The 24,773-nt window shown below is 38.9% G+C and overlaps 1 protein-coding gene and 1 long non-coding RNA gene across 3 annotated transcripts in view; one reads left to right on the forward strand and one right to left on the reverse strand.

Annotated features, from left to right (window-relative positions):
* Window positions 1-24,773, reverse strand: part of LOC122794345 — a 587,167-nt gene that overhangs the window by 383,903 nt on the left and 178,491 nt on the right. The gene's annotated exons all lie outside the window — the stretch shown is intronic.
* The window catches only part of RHAG (Rh associated glycoprotein), a 394,323-nt gene that overhangs the window by 270,646 nt on the left and 98,904 nt on the right, over window positions 1-24,773 (forward strand). Inside the window, exons 6-7 of one of the 2 annotated variants that reach the window (XM_044062656.1) lie at window positions 11,915-12,052; window positions 23,219-23,340. In XM_044062656.1, coding sequence (XP_043918591.1) covers window positions 11,915-12,052; window positions 23,219-23,340 — 260 coding nt within the window. The remainder of the gene's footprint in view (window positions 1-11,914; window positions 12,053-23,218; window positions 23,341-24,773) is intronic. The other variant, XM_044062657.1, reaches the window with a different exon arrangement.

Genomic DNA, 24,773 nt, shown 5'->3' on the forward strand with positions numbered 1-24,773 from the left:
AATAGTAAGATTAGACTACCTGTTTTCCATATTTATGTCAGACTATTCTACAGTATTATTTTAAGCATGTTCCTGTGTCTGAACTCTTGACTAGCACCATCTTGAATTGAGGAGATTTGTCTTGTGTTTTTAATATTTATTATTAAATATTTGTAAACCTTTCAATGGTGGCTGTTTTGTGTAGAGATAATTTAAGCTCTAGAGTACATTGCATGTGTATAGTGATACTGTCCAAGCTACTCCAATAAGCCTTGCTGTTTGTCATACTTACTAATTAGATAATAATAATATTGCACATTAAAATCGGACACCCTTTGGTAAGGGCTTTATTAGTAGCTGATATTAGTGGTTGGTGGCAGTAATTACTACTTTATAGTTTGGGCTGAAAGGGGGCACAGCTGGAGAACCTGTGCCAGCCTTCCCCAGGAGTGTCTGTGTGTTTGTATATAACTCATATCTCAAAGAGTATGTGTGTCAGCTACTTGGGCAGGGACATGAAGCACTGGTTGGACAGAGGGGGTGCTGAAGGTTTTAGCTTGACCACTAGGCTGAGACCTGTACTCTATAGCAGTGACAATGGGGTGTATTATTGGGAATCTGGAGAGAAATGGAGAAACCAGCCCCGGACTGACTGTGATCTCTGTGTGCTCTTAAGGGAAATTGTACTTTACTGTATGTGTACTTGCTATCCTTCCCAATGTGCGTGCCCCTCACTGGTGCTAGTAGTGAGGATTGAGGCTCCTTGATTTCTGGGCCAGTGCATGGGCATCAGAACCTTAGTTATCACAGGGATAGGAAGTCCACACATTCCTCCAGTACCCCTTTGGCAGTCAAACATACCCACTAAGACTGATATAATGTCCCTGTCCACTCTGAACCTATAAAGGATTATCAAAGTTATAATGATTTTGTTTTTTGTTAGTATTTTGGCCTTCTTGGCTGGTGAGAGCCAGTACCACAAGCAGTTTTGTCCTGGCCAAGACAAGCAGTTCACACCTAGAAATAGAAATACTAGCAGCAAGTGAAAGCATTATCATGGATTGCAACTCAGATAGGTTTGGCAAGACTTCCTTTTATATAGCCTGCTTGCAGGCAGTGCGATCAAGTGAGAAAATTCCATAATGATTCACTGAATTACATCATTCCTCATTTACATCTCATTATTAGTACATTTGCATAGGCTCATTTGAGGTCATAGTGCATTTGCATAAATGACCTTTATGAATCACAGCTCAGCTTTCAGCATAGCAAAAGGTGCTCAGGAGAAGCTAAAAGTGTTACTCCTCAATGCTAGGAGCCTTAACAAGAAACTGCACTATCTGGAAGCTCTCCTCACCCTGGAGAATAATGACATCCGTGCTGTTACTGAAATATAGTTCAAAGCCATGAGATGCACTCTAGCAGTGCATGGGTATAATACCTTTCATATGTTCTGACCACTCCCTGAGCAAGAAAGAGCTTTAGGTGCAGGTGTATCTATCTACATAAAGGATAGGCGCACCTCAAGGCCGGTTAAACAATATGACGTGCTTGAGATACTCCATGTCGAACTGAACATGGGAAAAATCCATTACCATATTCTTGCTAGCTACAGGTCCCTCACCATGAACCAGGAAACCCATACATTATACCTGAAGTAACTAGAATCACTCACCATCCAGCCCAATACCATACTCATGGGTGATTTCAATAACACCTCCATTAATTGGGAAACATACATGACCACTAACATACAGGCTCAAAGATTTCTTGACTTTGTAAATTGAAATGCCCTAGAGCAGCTAGAATGCACTTCCACTAGGGGAACAAATATCCTAGATCCGGTACTCACAAATATGGGAGAGTGCTGCACCTCCCTCCCGGTGTTGTGTCCTCACTAGTAAGATCAAGTCACAAAGTGGTATCCCTTGAAATAAAGGTAAAACTAGTCCCCCAGCTCACCCCAAGATAAATTACCCCCATTTAGGGATGGCATAGCTAGTTTCCAAGCTCCCCCAAATCCAGAAAACACAGAAACCTATGCAGAGGGATACACAAAAGCCCTGTATGACCATATAAACAACTGTATAAAAATGGCAGTACCAGACCTAAATAAACCCAGCTCAAACCACAAAAATAAGCCACCCTGGTGGACCCCTAGTATTAATAAGTTGTACAACAAAAGAAAGAAAATCCTGTCGAGAAGTAAGAGGAAATGTGCACAACAAGAAATAAGTCCATCATTAGTCTAAACAAGGAAATCAGGGTAATAGTCAAGTCCCTGAAAGCAGGCTTTGAGGTAAAAATAGCCTCCAAGGCTAAGGATACCCATAAGGCATTTTTCACCTATGTTCACAGTCTTAGGCAACACCCAACAATGTACAGAATTAGTTGTAGATGGCAGCCCCTATACTCAGTCAGAAGACATGGCAAATCTGCTGGCTGACAAATTCAGCTCAAATTTCACCTCCTCATCAGCCCCAATTCTCCCCAAAGAAATACCCTCCACCACTCCAATGTCAATTATCATCAAAGAACAGGTTGCTACTGTGCTCTGTAAAGCTAAATGGGGCCTGACAATATACCAGGTTGCCTACTAAGCAGCTTAAATCAGGACATAGCAGGTCCATTAGGATATCTATTTAACCACAGCCTCCATACTGGCTTTGTCCCAGTAGAGTAGAGGACAGCAACAGTCATCCTTCTGCACAAAGGGGAACCATCTGTTGACCCAGGAAATTACAGATGCATAGGTTTGACACGTCTTATATGTAAGGCCATGGAAAGCATAAAAGAATAATCATGGACCTAACAAATAATGGCATAAAAGACCTCCAAACTCTGGACCTGACCCAAGTTGGCTTTTTCAAGGGCAGGCCATGCCTACTGAACCTGGTGGAGTTCATTGAAAAAAGTCAGTAAGGCCATGGATGAGGGTAATGAGGATAAAACAGTATATATCGCCTAGCTCATCCTGGCCAAGGCATTTGACACAATTCCCCACCCAGGTATTATAAATAAACTTGCAAAACTGGACACACACACACACACACACACACACACACACACACACACCCACACCCACACCCACACACACAAACACACACACACACACGCACACACACACACACACACACACACACACACACACACACACACACACACACACACAAACACACACACACACACACACACACACACATTGTGATACTGGGCTGCCAAAGTGCAGTTCAAACTCATAAAAATATTAAGTTTGCATCCATCAATTGTGTATGAAAAAGATGTCTCCTTCCCAGCACTACTGTGCATGTGTGCATTCCTCAGCTGCCACAGCCTTACTCCCCTTCTGCATGGGGCCAGCTGCACCTGAGTGTCTGATCTGGTAGAGCAAGTACAAGAGCCACTATCCATCTACTACCTGCATATAGGCCTACTGACTACAATAGGTTTCTCCATTATGTAGAAGTTTTACAGTGGCATTCAAAACAGTCTAAAAAGTGTATGCGTTGCATTGTAAAGTCTGATTATTGTTTTGGAGTCAGGTATAGACCTCTACTACTCCATATTAACCTAAACAATTTGAGGACTCACAGAACCCTATTTTTTGACTTGGGCATGGATTTACTGCATGTCATAGCATGGTATGCCAGTGTAACTCCTTCCAGAATCCCACAGACAGAATTATACCATGCCAGGAGTCCTTTAAAACAATTTATCCAATTAGTGTCTCAGAAAATGTGATGTAGGAGGGCAGTACTGCATAAATCTCTTCAGTCAGACTGTCAGATTGTAAATTCATGAATGCAGTCATCTGTTGTAGTTTGGAAATTCTATAATTTTCCACATACACATAGTTTTGTAAAGAAAGCAAACACTTTGGTATCCCAGAGTCCTAGTCATCTCACCTGGTGGCTCTGTTAGTTTGCATTTCTGCTTGAGTGCATGTGTACGCGCATGAGTGTGTATGTGTTTGTGTAGGAGTGATAGGCGTGCATGTGTTTCTGTAGGAGTAACAGGTTTAGCCTGGGAATATGCATTGCAAACCAAAACTGTATGAAGTGGCTGAACATACATAAGAAAGAATGTCATTTTATGACTTTTTCACTACATTGAAGCTTTGACTTTTTTTGCATCTCAATCTTCAAGCATATGTAATTACAGGGGAGGTAGTAAAATTAGTTGGTCTCTGCATCTCACATCTAAAGGATGTAATCCCAACATTCTGTTCCATACTTTAAATTAGAAAAATATGTTTAAAACTATGACTTAAAATTGTTTATATCTCTGAAAGTCTTAGATTTATGAAAATGTGGGTAGGGTGTGGCTAAATTGCTTAAAATTCACATTTATCTTGCTTATAATATTTTGTTATCCGTTGATTACAAACAGAACATGATTAGAATGTATAGCATGGGAGAAGGTTTGTAATGTCTGATGGTGTTAGGTACTCTGGAAATATTTACTGAGGCAAAGGATAAAGAAATATGATTACAGCATCCACAAATAATTTCCAAATAAATTAACCCTGATAGACATTATTTTTCCAGGCATTGCATTAATATAAGAATCATCTTTAAATGTGTTTTGACTCGTGAGTATTAAAATTGCATCAGCACTGAAGGAAACTTAAGAGAAAATAGTACATTGTCATGCTCTACTTATTACTTAGAAGACTCAGTTCCCTAATGATTTGTCCTGTGAAGGTTAAAGTTTTGAGCATTTCCAACAATGGCCACTTGAGAGAGCATGTGATTTAGTGTTGCAACTTAAGGAACTTGCCATACCATTACTTTAAATTAGAAAGGTGTTTTTAAAGTGGTCATTCAAAACTTGGAAAGTCTTACAAGTATGACCTTATGAGTAGGGAATAGCTTATTTGCTGAAAATGAACATTTCTGCATGGTTATTTGACTCAGAATATTTTATGATTCCTTCAATGAACATCAAAGTGTTTAAATATACACACACATACATACCTCTTACCTGTACAGAATGTCAAGAATTTTGCCTAATATTTTTGGATTGTTACTTGTACAAAATTGTGGTTTTCTGGCAAATCTTTACCAAATCTTTGAGGAATGAAGTAAAAAAAATGAAAGACATTTGAGGTTCAGATTTTATACCCTTCAGAAAATTCATGCTAATGCAAAAAGTGCTATTCTATCAATTTTCTAAGTTTGTAAGAGCAGTATTTAAAAATTGTCCCTATTTTTGGGTCTATGACCCCCATTATTTATGGCTTTGTCCAGATTACTTGCTCTAACAGGTTGAGAGCTATGCACATATATATGTATTTTATTTATTTTTTATCGTTTGATAACCAAATGAGTGAGGTGGTCTATTGCCCCATTTTAGCCACGACCCATGCTCAAGGACCAATGTATATACATGCTACAAATAAATGTAACTATTAATTACTATTAATAACTATTAATTACACAGGACACAAGCTAGTGTTCATTCAGTGCAATAGGCTTAAATACATTTAGAGTAGGTTACTAAATACAAGCAGATGCATAGACATATTTTGAGCAGAATGCAGGACAGCTAGAAATGCTGCGGTGGTGGCGCTGCGGTAGCGTTGTTGACTCACAGTTAGGTGTTCCTGTTCGATTCTCAGTTAGAGCGTCTTCTGTGTGGCGACATGCGTGAATGGGCGTTCCTTCGTTGAAGGTTGTGTGTTAGGCCCGGCAAGCCAGCACGTAAAAATCTACTGCCAATCATTAGCGGACCAGAGTTCCGCTGTGGCGACCCCTAACAGGGAAAAGCCAAAGGGCAGGACAGCTAGAAATATTACAATTTAGCTTTTACTATGCTAGCAGCTGCAAAATGAAATGTCTTTTGCCAAATGATGTATGTGTGTATGTAAAACATTTTGGAGCTTGCATTTGTTAACAAAATAAATTGTGCCAACCTGTGTGACATAGGGGAGCCACATATTTTATAGTTTTGCACTGTGATTTAGCACCTTTAATTTTACATCAAGAGTCTGTGTATTGGGGAATCTACTAAAGTGCTATAAAGCACACAAGTGAAAGTATTTGCCAACGATATAGTTGCTGCAGAAATTTTTACATGAAGAGCACAGCTTACATATAGCATTATAACATAAGCAAACTGTTATTTACTGTAATATCTGTGTTGTGAAATCTTGTGTTATCCATGTAATTTTGGAAATGTAAGGATGGTATGGAATTCTAGGTGTTAACTAATCCTGCCTTATCATGTCTGTGAAGTGTGTCAGCTGTCAGTTAGAGATAACCAAGTATGTGTGATTGAGGGGGGTGGTGTTGATGTGCCATGCTGCTGGAATACAGCTTTGAATACAAAAAAAAAAACCTTTGGAATAAAATTTAAACATGTTCATATGTACCACAAATAGCTTGTTAGCAATTTATTTTTAGCACAGCTGCGGTGGTGGTGCTGCGGTAGCGTTGTCGCCTCACAGTAAGACGCTGTCCGGTTCAATTCTCAGCTAGAGCATCTTCTGCGTGGAGACATGTGTGAATGGGCGTACCTTCGTTGAAGGTTGTGCGTCAGGGCTGGCAACTAGGCACGTAAAAATCTATCTGCCAATCATTAGCGGACCGGAGTTCCGCTGTGGCGACCCCAACCTGGAAAAGCCGAAAGACACAACAAACAAGAACTTCATTTAAATACAGTGGCACTGTTTCAAGATCCAGACGATGAAAAGTCGCTTTCTCATAAGATTGTTATTGTAACTGAAAGCAGAAACAACTTGATCTCACTACATCTCCTGGAATTAAAAGGGGTTAAAATTGTCTGTGAGGTAGCTTAGCATCCTCCCCCTTGCCACAGCTGCTCTTCCAAGCCCTGCTATTGCTGTGTCTCTGAATGCTGAATTCCTATTGGCTTACTGCATGACTTGCACATGACATCATGGGCTTCTTAGGCTCAACCTCCACAGGGTGGATACCTGGTGCTCTCATGTGCTGAGACATATACACCTCCCTTCCCCTGGATGTGCAAGCTAGCAGTGGCCACTCAACCCCATCCTCCTCACCAGCTCCTACAGGTGCCTGAGACACTATTCAGAGGTTCATAAGTTCAAAGATTGTAACTAGGCTAACCACCACTAGGGCCCAGCTGTCCACCTCAAACCTGTATCGATCCCAAGTATCACTGTCATCTATACGGCTGAGAGGGACATGTTAGTTGGGAGTTAAATAAGGGGTTTGTAAGGGGGGGGTTAAACTCATATCACCTGCAACATAGTCTTGAGTTTATACCAGATCTTACCTTAAAGTGTATTGGCCATGTTTGCAAGCATCTTTACAATTCATTTCATTTCACTTTGTAATGTTCATGATAAAGTTGGAGGCAATTTTTGCAAAAAATGATTACAATGTGCTGTTTGATTTTTTAATTTCTCTATAACTAGACCTATAAAATTATGTGTAGGTATTGAACAATGATTAACATACATATGCAAAGCATTATGGGTAAATAAAAGCAAGCAATAGGAAATCAGAATGCAAATTGAAACAGGCAGCAAAGTTATAGAATATGCTAAACCAAGGATGTTTACAGAGCAGAACAGACCAAGAATGGTAATGGTACACTAGTGCACATTAAAAGGGGAGAAAACTTTCTGGGCAGGGGAAGGGAAGAGTATTATGACTGAGAACTGCTTCAGAGATATGCAATGCATAACAGTGGCTAGATGTCAGAACACACTGCAAGCAAATGGAACTTCAGGTCTGAGCAACTGCAAAAAACATGCAAATGTAATGCAGTTAAAAAAAAACATAGGAAAGAGAGCTGTCACACTGACAGCTATACCAACTACTGACTTTATTTTCTCAAACGCAAATAATACTACTCATCTGCAATCTGGTACAATTTACTGAAAAGTAATTTTGAGAGGATTTATGCTTTTTTTTATTTTAGTGATATGCATTTGTGCCAAAGAACAGGGACTGCATAATGCACTGAATGGCTATAGTAAAGGGAAGGAGGGAAGGGAAGGACCAAGGATTACAAAGGTAGGAGGCAAGGATAAAAGTGGCAAGTTAAATGAGGAAATAAACGGTATTAGGCAGCAATGATTCAGAGGTTGGCAGAGCGAAGAAATGCTGTGCAGAATAAAACTGTGTACAAAACATTGCTATACATGTCAGAGAGCAGGGATAGGGGTCAAAGGCCTCACCTCAGACAAAAAGGAATATATGAAATATACAGCATGCAGTGTAAATGTATACATCATCTAGTGAATAGTGATCATTTAGTATGATGTGGGTTATTGTATGAATCTAGTGACAAAGATGTTTCATTTAGCAGCTTCAGATAAAAGTTGCTAATAAATAAAATAATCAGATCAAAGGCTGTGATCATGAAGGGAGCAGATGCAGACGGACTAGACAAGCTTTCAACAACTGCAGAAACAGGAGGACAAGTGGGATAAAATGGAAGTTAGAGAGGAGAAAGGTAGATATTGCTGAGGCAGACTAGGAGGGTGAGTGTAATTGTAGTCAACAGAAGGGGGCTTAGGGGTTACACACCAAAAATGAACATTAAAACATAGCATGCTGGTTAGATTATCAAGAATAACCTAAAGGTAGGAATACAAACGCTGAGACAAGATAACTGAAGAACTGAGAAGTCTTAGCTGTTTAAGCTGAATATTGCAAAAAGTAAGAGAGTTAATGGGTTTAAATGTGACAATTCCTTACAGTAATTTAATGACAGCCCACAAGTTGTGCAGGGCTCTGAAAGAAAGAGCTCAACTGAAACTGGGAGGGGGTGAAAAAGAATCAATAAATGCAGAGGTGGTAAGGGAATGGAAAAGAAGGTTGTGAGGAGGAGATTCAAACAAAGAGCAGGAACGGGAAGGTGAGGGGCAGAAGGGATACAGTTCAGTGGTGAGGGAAATTGTATTAATTGCCAAAATATGATGACATATGAATGATAAAGAGTGGGAGTAGAAAAAGGTGAGTAAATGCTATGGATGCAAGTTTGAATAACACAGATAACGGAGAAGGGAAAAAGTAGTAGGAAGAAAAGAGGCAGAAAATGCAAAAGGAAGCTAAGTGAGCAAAGTTGGGAGGATCAGAACAGTAACATCAATGCTCTTGTAAGACATATAATGATAGAGTAAGAAAAAGAGAGCAACAAATCAAAAACGGGTGTAAGTACCAATGGTACCCATGGGAGGACACAGGAGGTGATAAACCGTCTAGTCTAGAGGGGGGTTGGGGGAGTAAAAAGGGGCTTGAATGATTGAAATGCCAACTCCAACCTGAACAGAACAGGAAATCTCCCCATTTCTGCACTGTAGTGCAATCTCAGAGTTGGTATATTTAATTTGCAGGGGGTTTGGGGGGGCACAGCCCCCCATACGTGGGGTGCAGGGGGTGCAGCCCCCCTGCAAAAACATAAACTTTAAAATGAAAGTAATTGTGATTTTAGGTTTAACAAATCTCCACTGAATATTTTTGCTGGCAGCCACATGACTATTCAGTTGGATTTGCTATTTTCATGCAGCTATGGTTTTGTGGGCAGGGTTTGGAGGAGAGTTCAGTAGCTATTCACTCCATTTCATTTAACAGGGCAGTGCTTAAATGGGATGAGTTTCTGCTTTTATTGGTGCATTACATGAGAGGTACAGTGCACATTATTGGGTCGTTTCTTTGATAGTCGGCTATGTGGAGTTTCAGCATTTTGGATTTTTGGCGATGACTTCTCAGTTATTTGAAAGTCGGTCTACTGATATTTTGGTAATGTCAAGTACACCCATATATATATATATATATATATATATATATATATATATATATATATATATATATGGTGTGTGTTATGTATATATGTGGTGTGTGTGTGTGTGTGTGTGTGTGTGTGTGTGTGTGTGTGTGTGTGTGTGTGTGTGTGTGTGTGTGTGTGTGTGTGTGTGTGTGTGTGTGTGTGTGTGTGTGTGTGTGTGTGAGTCTTTGGCTTGTGGTGGTTCTCCCTACATGGGAAGTTAAAGATTCATTTAGCAATGATTGAAAAAGTTTTTTACCTTTTTTTTCTCAACCAAATGGCATTTAATTAATATGGATGTGGTAAATCAACATGAATCCATTAAAGAATATGCCAAAGGGATGACAGATCACATAAGTGAATAGGAAAGAAAAGGCTAGACATCCCATTAAGGAAATTGTTGGCATCAAACGAAGAGGGGAAGTATATAAATGAAAAAGAGAAATGAAGAATATGGGAGAGAAAGACTGAAGGAAAAACTTGGATAATAGGGAATATTTTCATGCTGACTACAGATGGTGAAGACTTCTTTGATGGATTCTTTAAAACAGTGAAAGAAGATGGGAGTGAGGAATGTGAGCTGGATGACAGAGTTGATCTCAGTGAAAAAGAATTGGTAGCCAGTAGGAAAATGCTAGAAGAAGAAGGCAACTTCAGTGAGAACGAAAACAGAATGGCCTGGGAACAGCAGTAATACAAGTGAGGCTGGATGTAATTTTACAGCACTGCAAATGGACAATTGAGGTGTCATGGTGGTTTAATACTTTTTCTTTCTTCTGTATCAAACATTGAGTGGACAGATGTGGACAGATATGCTTGAGTAGTGGGAAAGCAGATGAGAAGGACAAAAGGTATGAGGTGAAGCCTCGTTTGTGGACTGGATTTCACTAACGAATGAAAATGAATAGACACTTAAAAGATGTGAAACTGTCTGTAGTAAACACCCAGAAGTAATAGTTTACACTTTGTTTCCTTGAATACTATGGCTGTTACTACTGACATATACTTTTGTTGCAAAGGAGAACTGGTAAGGTGGTGACCTTTTAACACATTATAGTGGAGCTTTATTGCACTTTTCAATTCTTCCACAGAACATTTAATATCCTTTATAAGCTGCTGTTGCAACTTGTCACAATTAGTAATTAAAATGTGCATCAATACATCTTGTGCAAACTTGCTCAAGTGGATTTAACTCATTTTAATACTGGATAGTAAGGAGACTTACGATGGGTACTGTTTTTGCTGATTGAAATAAGGCCCACAGTCGCATGGTATTTGCTTTGGTAGTGTGTGCTTTCTAATTGCATATTATTTTACAACAGGCTACTGAATGAAGAGCATTTGATTTAAAATGGTAGAAAAAGGGGTCTATATTATATCCTCAGAGCGTCAGCTATTCGAACACCTAATGGTCGACCCGTAAACAATGAAAGCTGAAAACCGCGAATGGCTACTTTTTCTAATTTTTTCACATGGAAAAAATTTGCATGGCCATTATCAGGAATTTGCCCTTTTCTCCAATGTAGAGTGATCTCAGAGTTGGTATATTTAGTTAAGGGTGATGTGGGGGTCATATTCTACCCACATCAGGGGGTGTAGGGCCAAAGCCCCCCACTTGATTGGGGTTTGAAGGTTTGCTTGTCTGTTCTCCGGCCAAGCAAATTTTTTCCCTATGAAAAAGTTGCGGAAGTGTCCATTTGTGGTTTTCAGCTTTCGCTGTTTACGGGTTGACCTTTAGGTGTTTGAATAGTTGACCCTCTGAGGATAAAATATAGACCCAGAAAAAGAGCCATTGGGGAGCATTGCTAGAGGCAAAGTCTATTTTAGTTGTCTGCTCATATGAACACACAAGAAGAGGCTTGAAACCATAAAGAAACTCTTATGTTTATATCTTTATTTTTTTTTTTAATTAGGCAACTCAGTTTTTGCTGTTGATCTATATAAAAAAGAAACAGGAAAAGGTTCCTTGATAGACTTAACATAGGCTCAGGGGTAAAAGTAGCTTTCCAAGCAGAATGTCATATGTTGAAATCACGGAATGGGATATGATAATGGAGTGGAAGCGTGTTGGAGGGAAAGAAGATGCATACCTCAAATAAGGTGGCTATTATTAGGGCAGTATGGATGGAGTCTGTTGTATTTATAATGCCCTGCTTTTTGTCTTTCTTTTCAGGTTCACATCCAGAATGCTACTCTGGCAGGAGGGGTCGCAGTTGGTACATGTGCTGACATGAACATCAGCCCTTATGGTGCAATGCTTATTGGCTTTGTAGCTGCATCTATTTCTACAGTAGGATTCAAGTTTTTGACAGTACGTATTTCAAAATTTATCACATTTTATTATAGACAAAAATGAGGATGGAATATTAATAGTCATATGACAGGGTCTGAACCATTTAATTATGTCCTAAAATGTGTGTGGTTAAGATGATATGCAAGAGTACAGGGAACTCCAAAGAAAAATGAGCTATCATAAGGTATTAATCCCAGTTAGTAGGCATTTGATATAAATTTAGAATTTTTAATTTCTCATGAAAGGTGGTACTTAATCTTCCTTACCTAAAATGCAACCACAATATTGTTTAACTGTTAGCATAGCAGATGTTTGGATTCTGTTTCTAACAATTTCACATTTTCACTAAGAAAAATTAACATTTCAATGGAGATTTGTGCTTGCCATTTATGTTTCTTTAGCATGAAACTTACATTGAATTATACAGCAGATTTGAAAGTCCTACATAGCTGATTGACTAAAAAAGTCTTTTTAACAGCTGTACTTTATAATTACCCACTGTAAAAGTAAAATAAATATAAATCTGCATTATGATCAACAGTAAGCTTGTGATGTAAAACATTAGAGATGGACTTTGTATAGAAAGCAGTTACGTTAGAGCTGAAACCAGATCCAAAGTTTCTCTTTTCCATATCTTTAATAGTAAATTTCAGTTAATCAAGACAAAAGCTTTTTCTGATATCAAAAAGGACTATCTCAGCTGTGTCATTCTTTCAATATATTGCATTGTGAATGTTTTCTATGGGCAACTGATTGTTAACTGCCTATTTATTATTTATAAAGCTATTTATCCTTCCTGCAGTAGTCAGGATAATACTTCTTCTCATCTTAAAGCCAAAACCTAGGTAGAGGACTGGCACAGTGTAAAAGAATCAGGGTGGTAACATGGAGGTGTGCTGCGCCCATAACCCAGAGGTCGGGTGATTGGAGCTATCTTGTGCTATACAATGAGGAAGAATCTTCTCCTGGCAGTACAGAGGATTAAAGCTATGAGCTACTAACAAGCTTTATCTTGTCATCATGGCTTTGATTCTATCAGCCTTCATTGTGTGACTCTCAGCATGTTAGTAAACTAGATAGAGTTCCCATGCTAAGTACGAAAAAATCTCCACACTGATCAGTGCTGTACCTTGATGAACGAATGCTTCTTCTTCTTTCTGTTGCTCCCGTTAGGGGTCGCCACAGCAGATCAACTGTTTCCATTTGTTCCTGTCCTCTGCATCTTGCTCAGTCACACCAACCACCTGCATGTCCTCTCTCACCACATCCATAAACCTTATCTTAGGCCTCCCTCTTTTCCTGTTACCTGGCTTCATCCTTAGCATCTTTTCCCCAATATACTCTGCATCCCTCCTCAGCACATGTCCAAACCAACATAATCTTGCCTCTCTGGCTTTGTCTCCAAACCTTCCAACCTGGGCTGACCTCTAATATACTTATTCCTAATCCTGTCCATCCTCGTCACACCCAGTGCAAATCTTAACATCTTCAACTCTGCCACATCAAGCTCTGACTCCTGCCTTTTTGTCAATGCCACTGTCTCCAATCCATATAACATAGCTGGTCTCACTACCCTCTTGTAGACCTTCCCTTTCACTCTTACTGGTACTCGTCTGTCACAAATCACTCCTGACACTCTTCTCCACCCACTCCATCCTGCCTGTACTCTCTTCTTCACCTCTCTTCCACACTCACCATTACTCTGAACTGCTGATCCCAAGTACTTAAACTCATCCACCTTTGCCACCTCTACTCCCTGCATCCTCACCATTCCTCTATCCTCCCTCTCATTCACACACATATATTCTGCCTTAGTTCTGCTGACCTTCATTCCTCTTCTCTCTAGAGCATATCTCCACCTCTCCAGGGTCTCCTCCACCTGTTCCCTACTCTCACTACAGATCACAATGTCATCTGCAAACATCATAGTCCACGGGGACTCCTGTCTGATCTCGTCTGTCAACCTGTCCATCACCATTGCAAATAAGAAAGGGCTCAGAGCTGATCCCTGATGTAATCCCACCTCCACCTTAAACGCATCCATCACTCCCACCGCAGACCTCACTGCTGTCACACTTCCCTCGTACATATCCTGTACCACTCTTACATACTTCTCTGACACTCCCGACTTCTGCATACAATACCCCAACTCCTCTCTAGGCACCCTGTCATATGCTTTCTCTAAATCCACAAAGACACAATGCACCTCCTTCTGACCTTCTCTGTACTTCTCCATCAACACTCTCAGAGCAAACATCACATCTGTACTGCTCTTTCCTGGCATGAAACCATACTGCTGATCACTAATCATCACATCCCTTCTTAACCTAGCTTCCACTACTCTTTCCCATAACTTCATGCTGTGACTGATCAGTTTAATCTCTCTGTAGTTACTACAGCTCTGCACATCACCCTTATTCTTAAACATTGGTGCCAAAACACTTTTTCTCCATTCCTCAGGCATCCTCTCATTTTCCAAGATTTCATTAAACAATCTAGTTAAAAACTCCACTGCCATTTCACCTAAACACCTCCATGCTTCCACAGGTATGTCATCTGGACCAACAGCCTTTCCATTCTTTATGCTCTTCATAGCTATCCTTACTTCTTCCTTGCTAATCCACTGCACTTCATGATTCACTATCCGCACATCATCCAACCTTCTCTCCCTCTCATTCTCTTCATTCATCAACCCCTCAAAGTACTCTTTCTATCTGCTCAACATACTCTCCTCACTTGTGAGTACATTTCCCTCATTATCTTTTATCACCCTTACCTGCTGCATATCTTTACTAGCTCAGTCCCTCTGTCTAGCCAATTGGTACAGGTCCTTTTCTCCCTCCTTAGTTTCCAACCTTTTATACAACTCTTCATACGCCTTATCCTTAGCCTTTGCCACCTCTCTCTTTGCCATGCACCTCATCTCCTTATACTCTTGTTTACTTTCTTCATCTCTTTGACAATCCCACTTCTTATTCACCAACCTCTTTCTCTGTCTACTCTCCTGTACTTCTTCATTCCACCACCAGGTCTCCTTGTCCTCCTTCCTATTTCCAGATGTCACATCAAGCACCTTTCTAGCCATCTCCCTTACTAGCTCTGCTGTAGTTACCCAGCTATTCGATAACTCTTCACTGCCACCCAGTGCCTGTTTTAACTCTTCCCTGAACATCACCTCACAATTATCCTTTTTCAGTTTCCACCATTTGATCCTTGGTGCTGCCCTCACACTCATCCTCCTCTTCTTGATCACCAATGTCATCCAACAAACCACCATCCTATGCTGCCTAACTACACTTTCCCCGAATGCAAATAATAAAATTTACAATATGTATTTTTATGTCTATGTTTAGGAATGAAAGTAGCCTATAATCACATGTATCCATTCTATCACCCTTGCCTTTAGGCATGATGATCCTCACTGGATTGATAGATGCAGCTCATAAGTTTCAAAAATTAAATGGCGGTGTTCAGGGTCAAAGACAATGTAGGAACACTAATTCAACCAATTTGGGGTCATAAACCAAATTCCCCACCAAGTTATTCAATTCTTTCTTAAATAAGGTAATATTATTTATCATTCTAATCCTCACAAGAATTTTATTCCATAATGCTGGAATTTTCACAGTACTGAAGTTGTATATTGAAGTAGTCCTCATTAATGGTGTTAGGTATTTTAAGTGTTTATGCCTCAAGGAAGCTTTTATCTGGTTTAGTTTTATGCTAAAACTCTCCTGTAAAATGGAATCATGAAATACCTTGTAGACCAATGATATTTTGACCTGAATGTAATGGTACTGTATGGAGTAAAGGTTTAATACTTTATCCATTTCTTTACTTACCTGTCACTAATATCATGTAACTCTCTTTCTCTACTACTACATTTCATGATATTCTTCTTCTTCTTTAGTTCATTAATATCAGCATATATTTGAATTTGCATACATGCATTTGAAATGTATACTATGTAATATGTATTTTATTATATACTCCCATTATTCACAAGTGTTTTTTTTTTATTTTTTTAAGCAATTTTAATATTGTTAACCATTATCTCTTTTTTGTTAAGATTGTAAATTTCAATCTTTGGAGCTTTTCTCCCTGGGCCTCTGCTGAAAATGGACCATTGGCTCAGTCCGACATTCCCATTAAGAAAATGTAAAATAAAATAAATTCAAACCTCATACCATTCAGAAAATTCATGCTATGGCAAGATATGTTATTCTATCAACTTCCTAAGTTTGTAAGAGCAGTATTTAAAATGTATCCCTATTTTTGGCCACTTGCCCCCCCCCCCCATTCTTTATGACTTTTCCCAGATTTCTTACTCTAAGACATTGAGAGCTATGCCACTTACTGTAAGACATATCCCAGCATGGAGGTAATTCACACATGGTATGATTTATCCCACTCTGCACATATTTCACTCACAATATTTATATGCTTGTCCAACAGGTACAGTCTATATTTTGGAAGGATGAAAGCAAAAAATGTCCAGCATTTAAGTAAAAGCTATTTTACCAGTGTAACTATATGTACTGCTAAAGATACATGATGTGAGCTACTATACACTCCAGTTATGGATATCCATATAACATAGTAGCATGATGTATGATGAATAGTGCTTCTTCATGTGATACCAATTGTCTCACCCTGCATCATAATTTTAATTGTGAAAGAGTTCTGTCTGCCATTCTGATTGATGTTCTTTTCAATGCTACTGTGTTTGCTAGCCCATTCCCTTGACTCCATTCTTATGTCCTCACTATTGTGGGTAGCCATGCATTGCACAGTATGTGCTTCCCACCTGTACCCAGCACCACACCAATTAGACTTGACAACATTACACAGCTAGTGTTGATGTATTCATAGTTTATTGCCAGACAAATGGTCTACATAATCATTTAGAAGCCTGGTCAATGCACCCTCACAAACTTGTAAAAATTAATCTATCCTGATCAAGAAGAGCCATATTAAATACTTCAAGGGTGACTATGGCAACACCTATCCAACCATCAAGACTGTTTTAAAAAGTGGCCAACATATTGCTTTTCTGACATGCAAGGGGAATCTATTCCACAGGTAGGGGATACAGGAGAAACATTGGGGTGCAATATCTCTCGCACCAATACATCTCATTTATACTATGAAGAAGACCATTATTTTTGGAATAGGTAATTATATCATTACTGGTTTTCTAAAGGTGAGGGAAGTCTTGTAGGACACAGTCTTTCAAAGCATGGAAGACAAATCAGATATCAACAAGTAAAGTCCTGTAAGGGCTCGAGTAAAGTGGTAGGGTATTTAATCAATCTGGGTAGTTTATAGAGCACAGTCCTGTAAATTTTTAACTCATAATTACTGAGACCTTTCAAGATCCTCTCCTTAATGGAAAGCTAAAGCCGTCCCGTCCCTTTACAATTAAATCTACCAAGGTTAATAGCTCTACTAACTAAGGTGTAAAAAACAAAAAGCCCTGAGTCTACAGCACTGCGAGGTGTCCCCTAACCTACTTAAAAGTAAGCCCACTCTCCCAATAATTGGCTAGAAATGATCTAATAGTGTCATACCTTGGATAATAAAGTTGGTGTACAAAAACAAGTGATCTCTACATTCCATACCCATATCTACTATATATAATTAGAGTTATGCTTAAGAAATATACTAAAAGTCCTACAGAGAGAAATGCATAAAGTTTAACCATCTGTGTACTCACATTCTACTTCACAGACAGTAAAATCTTGTATCTGTATTAGCCCCGCTGCTCTTGGGCTCACTCCGCTTCCCGCCCTGCCCCCAACTTCCACCCGCCCCCAGTAGCACTAAATTTATAGGTCTAAAAAACACACCTCCACTTTTTAGAACCAATCAACAATTACCAAATCAGTAAAGGAATACCTCCCAACTTTCCCTACCTCGCTTATCTTCTTATTAAATCCAAGCCAATAGTCAATATCTATATAACACCACTGCTATTTATGACACCTCTCAAATTAGTAATATTACAGTCCCTGCTACCTATGATACCTATCCCATACCTACCCAATGCCAATGGGTATCAGAGCTACCTGGGCTTCCATTACCCAAGATACCAAATCAGCACTTCGATAGTACCAAATACATTAGTTCACTTAAATAAACCCCTCTCACCTAACTCCGTTTACACTACAGCCTACCATCCCATTAGATCTAGATATATTAACCCCAAAAAGTAGAAAATATCTAAGTCAAATACTTAAATTCCTAAAGCTCATTATTAGATTACAAAGCAACCTCATGATGGATGGAGACATCTACCCTAACCCTGGCCCAACTACACCTGGCAGCTCCAGCTCAGATACTACTATTCCCACTAACTTACACACTTTAAACAGACCTCCTACCTCTCTCTTGGTCAGTCACCTCAATAATAGAAGCATAAATAATATGGTCCACCAACTTCATGCTCTCTTAGATATACATTCCCCAGATATATTATGCCTTACCGAAACCTGGCTAAAACCATCAACAACAGACGGTGAGGTAATGCCTTCAGGCTATAACATACTAAGACTTGACCATACCACTAGGAAGGGAGGTGGGGTAGCTGTTTTATATAAAAATATGCTCCAAGTGACCACTGACTCCCCACAACCACCCCAAGCTGATAATGCCAAAATCCTTATCACTAGGCTACAAATTAACAAAAGCTAATTTATAAATATCATCTGTCTTTACATTCCCCCAGGTAATAATATAAATACCCTAGAGGATATCCTATATTGGCTGCCAGATAAATACCCCCAAGAAACCATAGTTCTTGTTGACTTCAACATTGACTGGAACAAATGTTCCTCAGAATCCCCTACTATCCATGTAAACCTGTATGGGATTACATAGATCATATCCTCCCCAACTAGGATCAGTAAACCCAAAAACAAGGAAAGTATCCTAGATTGGATACTCATTAATAATCATCCCCATATGTACATAGTGGGGACTCTGCCTGATGATATTAGTGACCACTATCCTACCTATCTAATTAGGCACAAGGCTGGCATTCCCAGCCAACCCACTTATAAAGCATTAAGGAACAACAAGAACTTTAACTCCACTAACTTCCAAAATGAACTCAAATTATGTAATTGCTCAGTCTTAAAACAACTACCACTTGAGGAAGCAGTAACATACTTTAACACCAAATTCCTAGCCATCCTTGATTGCCACGTTCCACCTCATTCTATTCAAGCTAAAACAAAAGTTATTCCATGGCTTTCAAAAGAATCCAGGCAAAAAATCTTAATTAGAAACAATGCATGGTCCACTTGGCATACCACAAAAGCCCCTACAGATCAACTTAGATACAGACAGCTAAGGAACGACACAAAAAGATCCATTATGTTAGACAAAAAAAACTTCTACTGCCATCTACAACATAAACACCAAAACAAACCTCAAAAGTTTTTGGCAGGTATTAATAAACTTTTCCATCCAGGCCAGTCCACCACTCCCACCCCTCAGCTACTAACCAAAAACCTTCAGAAGAAGTTGTCAATACCTTTAATTGCTTCTTTACAGAAACTATCTAATCCCTAGCTAGCCAATTATCTCCTGGTTGCCCAAATCCATCTACCACCATGCCCAGATCCCACCTCTCCTTTCACTTTCAACCAGTCTCCATGTCACTTATCAGAACCCTAATTAAGAAATTAAAACCAACCACACTAGCTGCAGATCTACTCCCTGCAGAGTTTCTAGAAAAAGCTGCAGACACCATAACATACCCCATCTCCATCCTGATTAATACAGCTATATCATAAGGCTCCATCCCCTGTGTCTGGAAGATATCCCATGTTATTCCACTCCATAAGGGGGCAGCACAACTGAACTGTCAAATTACAGACCCATAGGTATTCTGTCACCCCTGGCAAAAATTATGGAGAAATGTATCCATAAACAATTACTGTGCTATCTGATCCAGAACAATCTCTTGGCAAACTCTCAGCATGACTTCAGACCATTCCATAGCACCTCCTCTGCCCTCCTGTCCTTTGCAAATGTCATAAACCAAAACCAAAGCTATAATATACTTTCTTCTGCCCTCTTTCTTGATCTATCCAAAGCCTTTGACATGATAAACCAACAACTGCTCATTCACATGCTGAAATTCTTCTCCCTAGACAACCAGGCTATCCAATGGTTCCAATCTTATCTGAGGGGTAGACAACAGGCTGTACTGTGGCATGAAAATTATCTACCTTTCTACCTATCACCCTTGGAGTCCCCCAGGGCTCCATATTAGGACCCCTTCTATTTTCTATCTTTACAAATGACTTATACATGGTCATCCCAAATACAACCTGTATTCAATATGCGGATGATTCCACTCTAACTTGCTCGGCCACCTCCCCCACTGATCTGTAGACTTTAACCCAAAATGCTATCAATACTGTAGAAGACTGGCTCCTTAACCATCATGGCTCCTTAACCATCGACTCATATTAAATCCTAACAAAACTAAGCTGCTGCTCTTCTCCCCCACTCGTAGGTCTTCCTTACCAACCTTTACTATAAAATCTAACAACGGCACCTGTATTTCCCCAGATCCCTCTACTAAACTCCTAGGTGTAATAGTATACAATAACCTTAAGTGTGACATGCATATTAATAACACTTTTAAAACAGTTAATAAAAAACTTGGCTTGCTATACAAAATCAAACCCTTCCTAACACCACTAGCCAGGATTGTTATTGCTCACACACATCTTCTCTCCACCCTCCTTTATGCCTCCCCTTTATTCACAAACTTGAGTAAAACTGACATTAACAAACTCTCAAGCTGCTATAATCACACTGCTAGATTTGCCACAGGAGCAGCATACAGAACACACCACTGTCTTAACCTAAATCTTCTAGGGTGGCTTGTATTACCCAGCGTACTTCAATACAACCAATTAATAGTTGCACATAAGATTCTCTACTAGCCTGAAAACATGCCTGTACTTAAAAATCTTATCACTCCCTATAGTAACCCCAGGGTTCTTCGTTCATCTAATAGCCTGCTAGTCCAAACATTCAAAACCAATAACCTAGCTGGGGATTCTCTGTTTGCCAACTCTGTTGGCAAAACTTGGAACTCACTTCCTGCTGAACTTACTTCGGCACCCTCAATAACCCTTTTCAAAAAAGTTTTAAACAATACTTTAAAACATGTTGGCTATACCCCTGCTCTAGACCTGAGTAAACCCTAACCTAAGACTATGAGCTTCCCTATAACCTTGTACTTTTTCATGTCTAATGTTAGACTATAACCTACTTGTTTCCCAATATGAGTGATTGTATGTCTTTTTGCTTTTAATGTATGGTAATACTCATATGAATTTGTAAATTTGTGATGAACATGTGCAATTCAAATGTTGCTGCATGTATTATGTTTGGAGATTTTCTCCCTGGGCCTCTGCTGAAAAAGAATATGCATCCAGTCAGACTATCCTGGTCAACAAATGTAAAATAAATAAATAAATAAATAAGATGGATAGGCTGTTCTACACTCTGGAACAGAATCCCAGTCCATGTTAGGCAGAGCCCCTCACTGACTCTATTCAAGAGAAATCTCGACGAGTGGATGGGAGATCGTAAGTTTACCCCGGGGGTCATCTCTTTGTCACTACTAGACAGAGGCATAGTAAACTAAACCCTAAAAGGGCATAGTATTCTCATCCTAAGGGGTGGTGTAAGCCACATACACTCTGGCTAGGCTTATAAATGCCCTAGGGCAGATAGCCTAGTATGAACCTATGAACCTATGAACCTATGAAATGTAGATACTGAAGGGGATATTGCATTCTCTGATGGGCCTAACAAGGGATGACTAGAAGGGAACATTAAGGAGTTATAATTTACTTGCTTCTTGGAATATTCCTTTGGCAATTAGCTGAGTGAGGTAGAATTATTTCCTAATAATGATAGATACCTGGTGGTGATAGGATAGCTCACTGTCAACAAATGTGTCTACATCTCTAATGGCTGTGTCACTTTTAATATGGGACTGCCATTTATGTGGTATGCATTGAGAGTCATATTTCCTAAACAGATCTACACTACATTTTTAGCTTTGAACTTGAGCCCTTGACATACATCTCAGCCTCTTAGAACAAGAAATCTGGAAAAGCCATAAATAAAAGTGGGACAAAGGCCCCAAAATGGGGCAATTTTTAAATATTGTTCTTACAAACTTAGAAAGTTGATAGAGTAACAGGTTTTGCATTAGCATGAATTTTCTGAAGGTTATGAAGTCTGAAACTCAAATGTATGTCATTATTTTCTAAATTCAGTCTGTAATTATTTGCTATTTGCTAATTTGCGAGAAAACCATAATTTCATAAATAATGGACCAAAAATATGAGGCAAAAATCTGGACATTCTGCAAAAAATCTGTACAGTTGAGAGGCATGGCCTTGATTAGAACACCAGCTATAAGTATGATTAATCTATCCATAGTAGAACAAACTGTCAACAGGGGAGTTAATAATGGCACCCAGTATGCATCTGTAATTAGCCATAAGCAGTGCCATTAATGTAATTTGGTTCAGAAAATCAAGCCCAAATCAGCTTTTAAATTTGAAATGCCACTTTGCAGGTATTGCACAAAACAAACTTCAGAGCAAGATGCAGAAAGAAATATTTGATTTTAAGTAAAAAAAAAACAAACATTTCCTTTAACCCAAAGATCAGGTTGTACTTTTAATCAGTTGTACATTCAACTGCAGCTTTCTGTATCCCTGCCAAAAATATATTTATATATCAAAAGTGCTTAAGAAAGCATACTGAAAACAGTCAAAGTTAAGGCTACACATTTCACTTAGCTAATAAATTTTCTTGCTTGAGTAATGTTAAGCATTTGACCATGGGACAGATTTTAAAAGAGTTGCTCTCAGTGTAAGTCTTCCCTGATCCCGAAAGACTTGCTCTCATTGTAAGTGAATTACTGTGGTGTAAGGCCTATCAACAAACAGACTTACATCAGAGGCCAGATTCCAAAAGACCTGCTCTCAGTGTAAGCAGTTACTTACACTGAGAGTAAGTCTCCTGGAATCATGCCCCATAAATTTACAAAATATGTATCAAAGGTCAACTTAAATTAGTAGATGTGTCTCAGAGCTATAAACATTTGACACTGACAATGTACTTTTTCCCTTTTTTCAGCCAGTTCTAGCTTCAAAGATGAAGATTCAGGACACCTGTGGGGTACACAATCTACATGGACTACCAGGTCTTTTAGGAGGCATTGCTGGAATCATTGCAACAAGCATGGGGGCTAAGAAGGAGTAAGTTTTCAAGCGTGAGGGTTAAGGAGGGTTAAGTTTTCAATTATATTTTTTCAGACTGTCTTATATAAAAATGTGTGGTTGCAGCTCCTAGTTTATAAACAATTACTCTTAGTTTATAAGCAACTATTATACTTCATTGACTTCTGGCAATAGCTCAAAGTACTCCACTTTCTATTTCTATTTTCTAAAATCACATTAAAACTTAAATCAATTACATATTACTGAATGTTTATAAATTAACCAGAAGCATATAGCAGGACTGGCATATGGAACTGAAAATTAAAGTGATTCTGGTAAAGTTGGCTAAATGTTCTGAAAGCTGACTACTTAAATTAACTACAAAGAAAACATACGAGAGATAAAACATCATAAATTAAGGAACAATGCAAAAGTTGTGCAATTAGAAGCCACAGCAGCAAAGGCTGAAACAGAATTAATGACATCCTACCACATAAATGAAAGACAGGAACAAAAGGTAAAAAAGCAGGATATTTTGATAACAGGTAAAAATGGATAAGAAGTGGAAATGTGTTGAAAGTAGCTGAAAAGGTATTTACACTTGATTGACTACCCACTTGTTAAAAACATAAAAACAGATTTTTATGGCTAACTGTAAAGAGTTGGTTATTTTTTTTCCTGAAAGGCTATATGAAATTGTTAAATCACAGCTCTGTCTCTTGTGAGTCAGACAGCAATCAGAACAGATCAATTAAGGACTCATACATAAGATAGAACAGGTCAGTTAAGGTTAATCATCTGTGAACTGAGAGGCTAGAGATAGGAACTAAACCTACTATTTAAGGGGTAAAATAAAACATTTCAGAGCTTTACTAGAAAGGTCCACCCAGACACTGCTACAATTTGCTGTGAGGGAAAGGTTAGTTTGCTTTTTATTTGTTGTATTTTCTATTACTTTATTGCCTATTTCTATTTGAATACTGTGAGTTGTTTTCCTTACCTTGTGTTTTACTTGTATTCTGCTTTTAACTGCATATTAAAACTTGAAAATAGACCACAGCTCTGTCTCTTGTGAGTAAGACAGAATTTTTTTCCCCACTCTCCCACCTGGTTACTGTTGTGTTTTTAAACACCACTGTCTTTCTAGTTGCCTGCCCTTATGTTAATTTGACCATATATCTCATTTCCTGTCTGCTTTTACTGGCTTGTGTAAGAGCAAAATTATCATTTTGTGAAATCACTCCCCTTCAACTATTTAAATTTATTGGCCATCCTACTGTATTCCATAGTACCAGAATAAAAAAGTGACCACCTGCTTTCAGTCTATCTTGCTGTTTTAAAAATAGTGACTCTCCACTAAAACTTAACTTTTTAGACTGGTAAAACTTAAGTTGCCTACTTTCACATCTAACTCCTCTAGTGCACACCGCAGTGTTTAGGATAAATCATTTTTTTCATCTTACCTTTAAGCA

The sequence above is a fragment of the Protopterus annectens genome, chromosome 2.part1 (assembly GCF_019279795.1).
Source record: "Protopterus annectens isolate FY-2018-M chromosome 2.part1, PAN1.0, whole genome shotgun sequence".
In the NCBI taxonomy this organism is placed as follows: Eukaryota; Metazoa; Chordata; order Ceratodontiformes; family Protopteridae; genus Protopterus; species Protopterus annectens.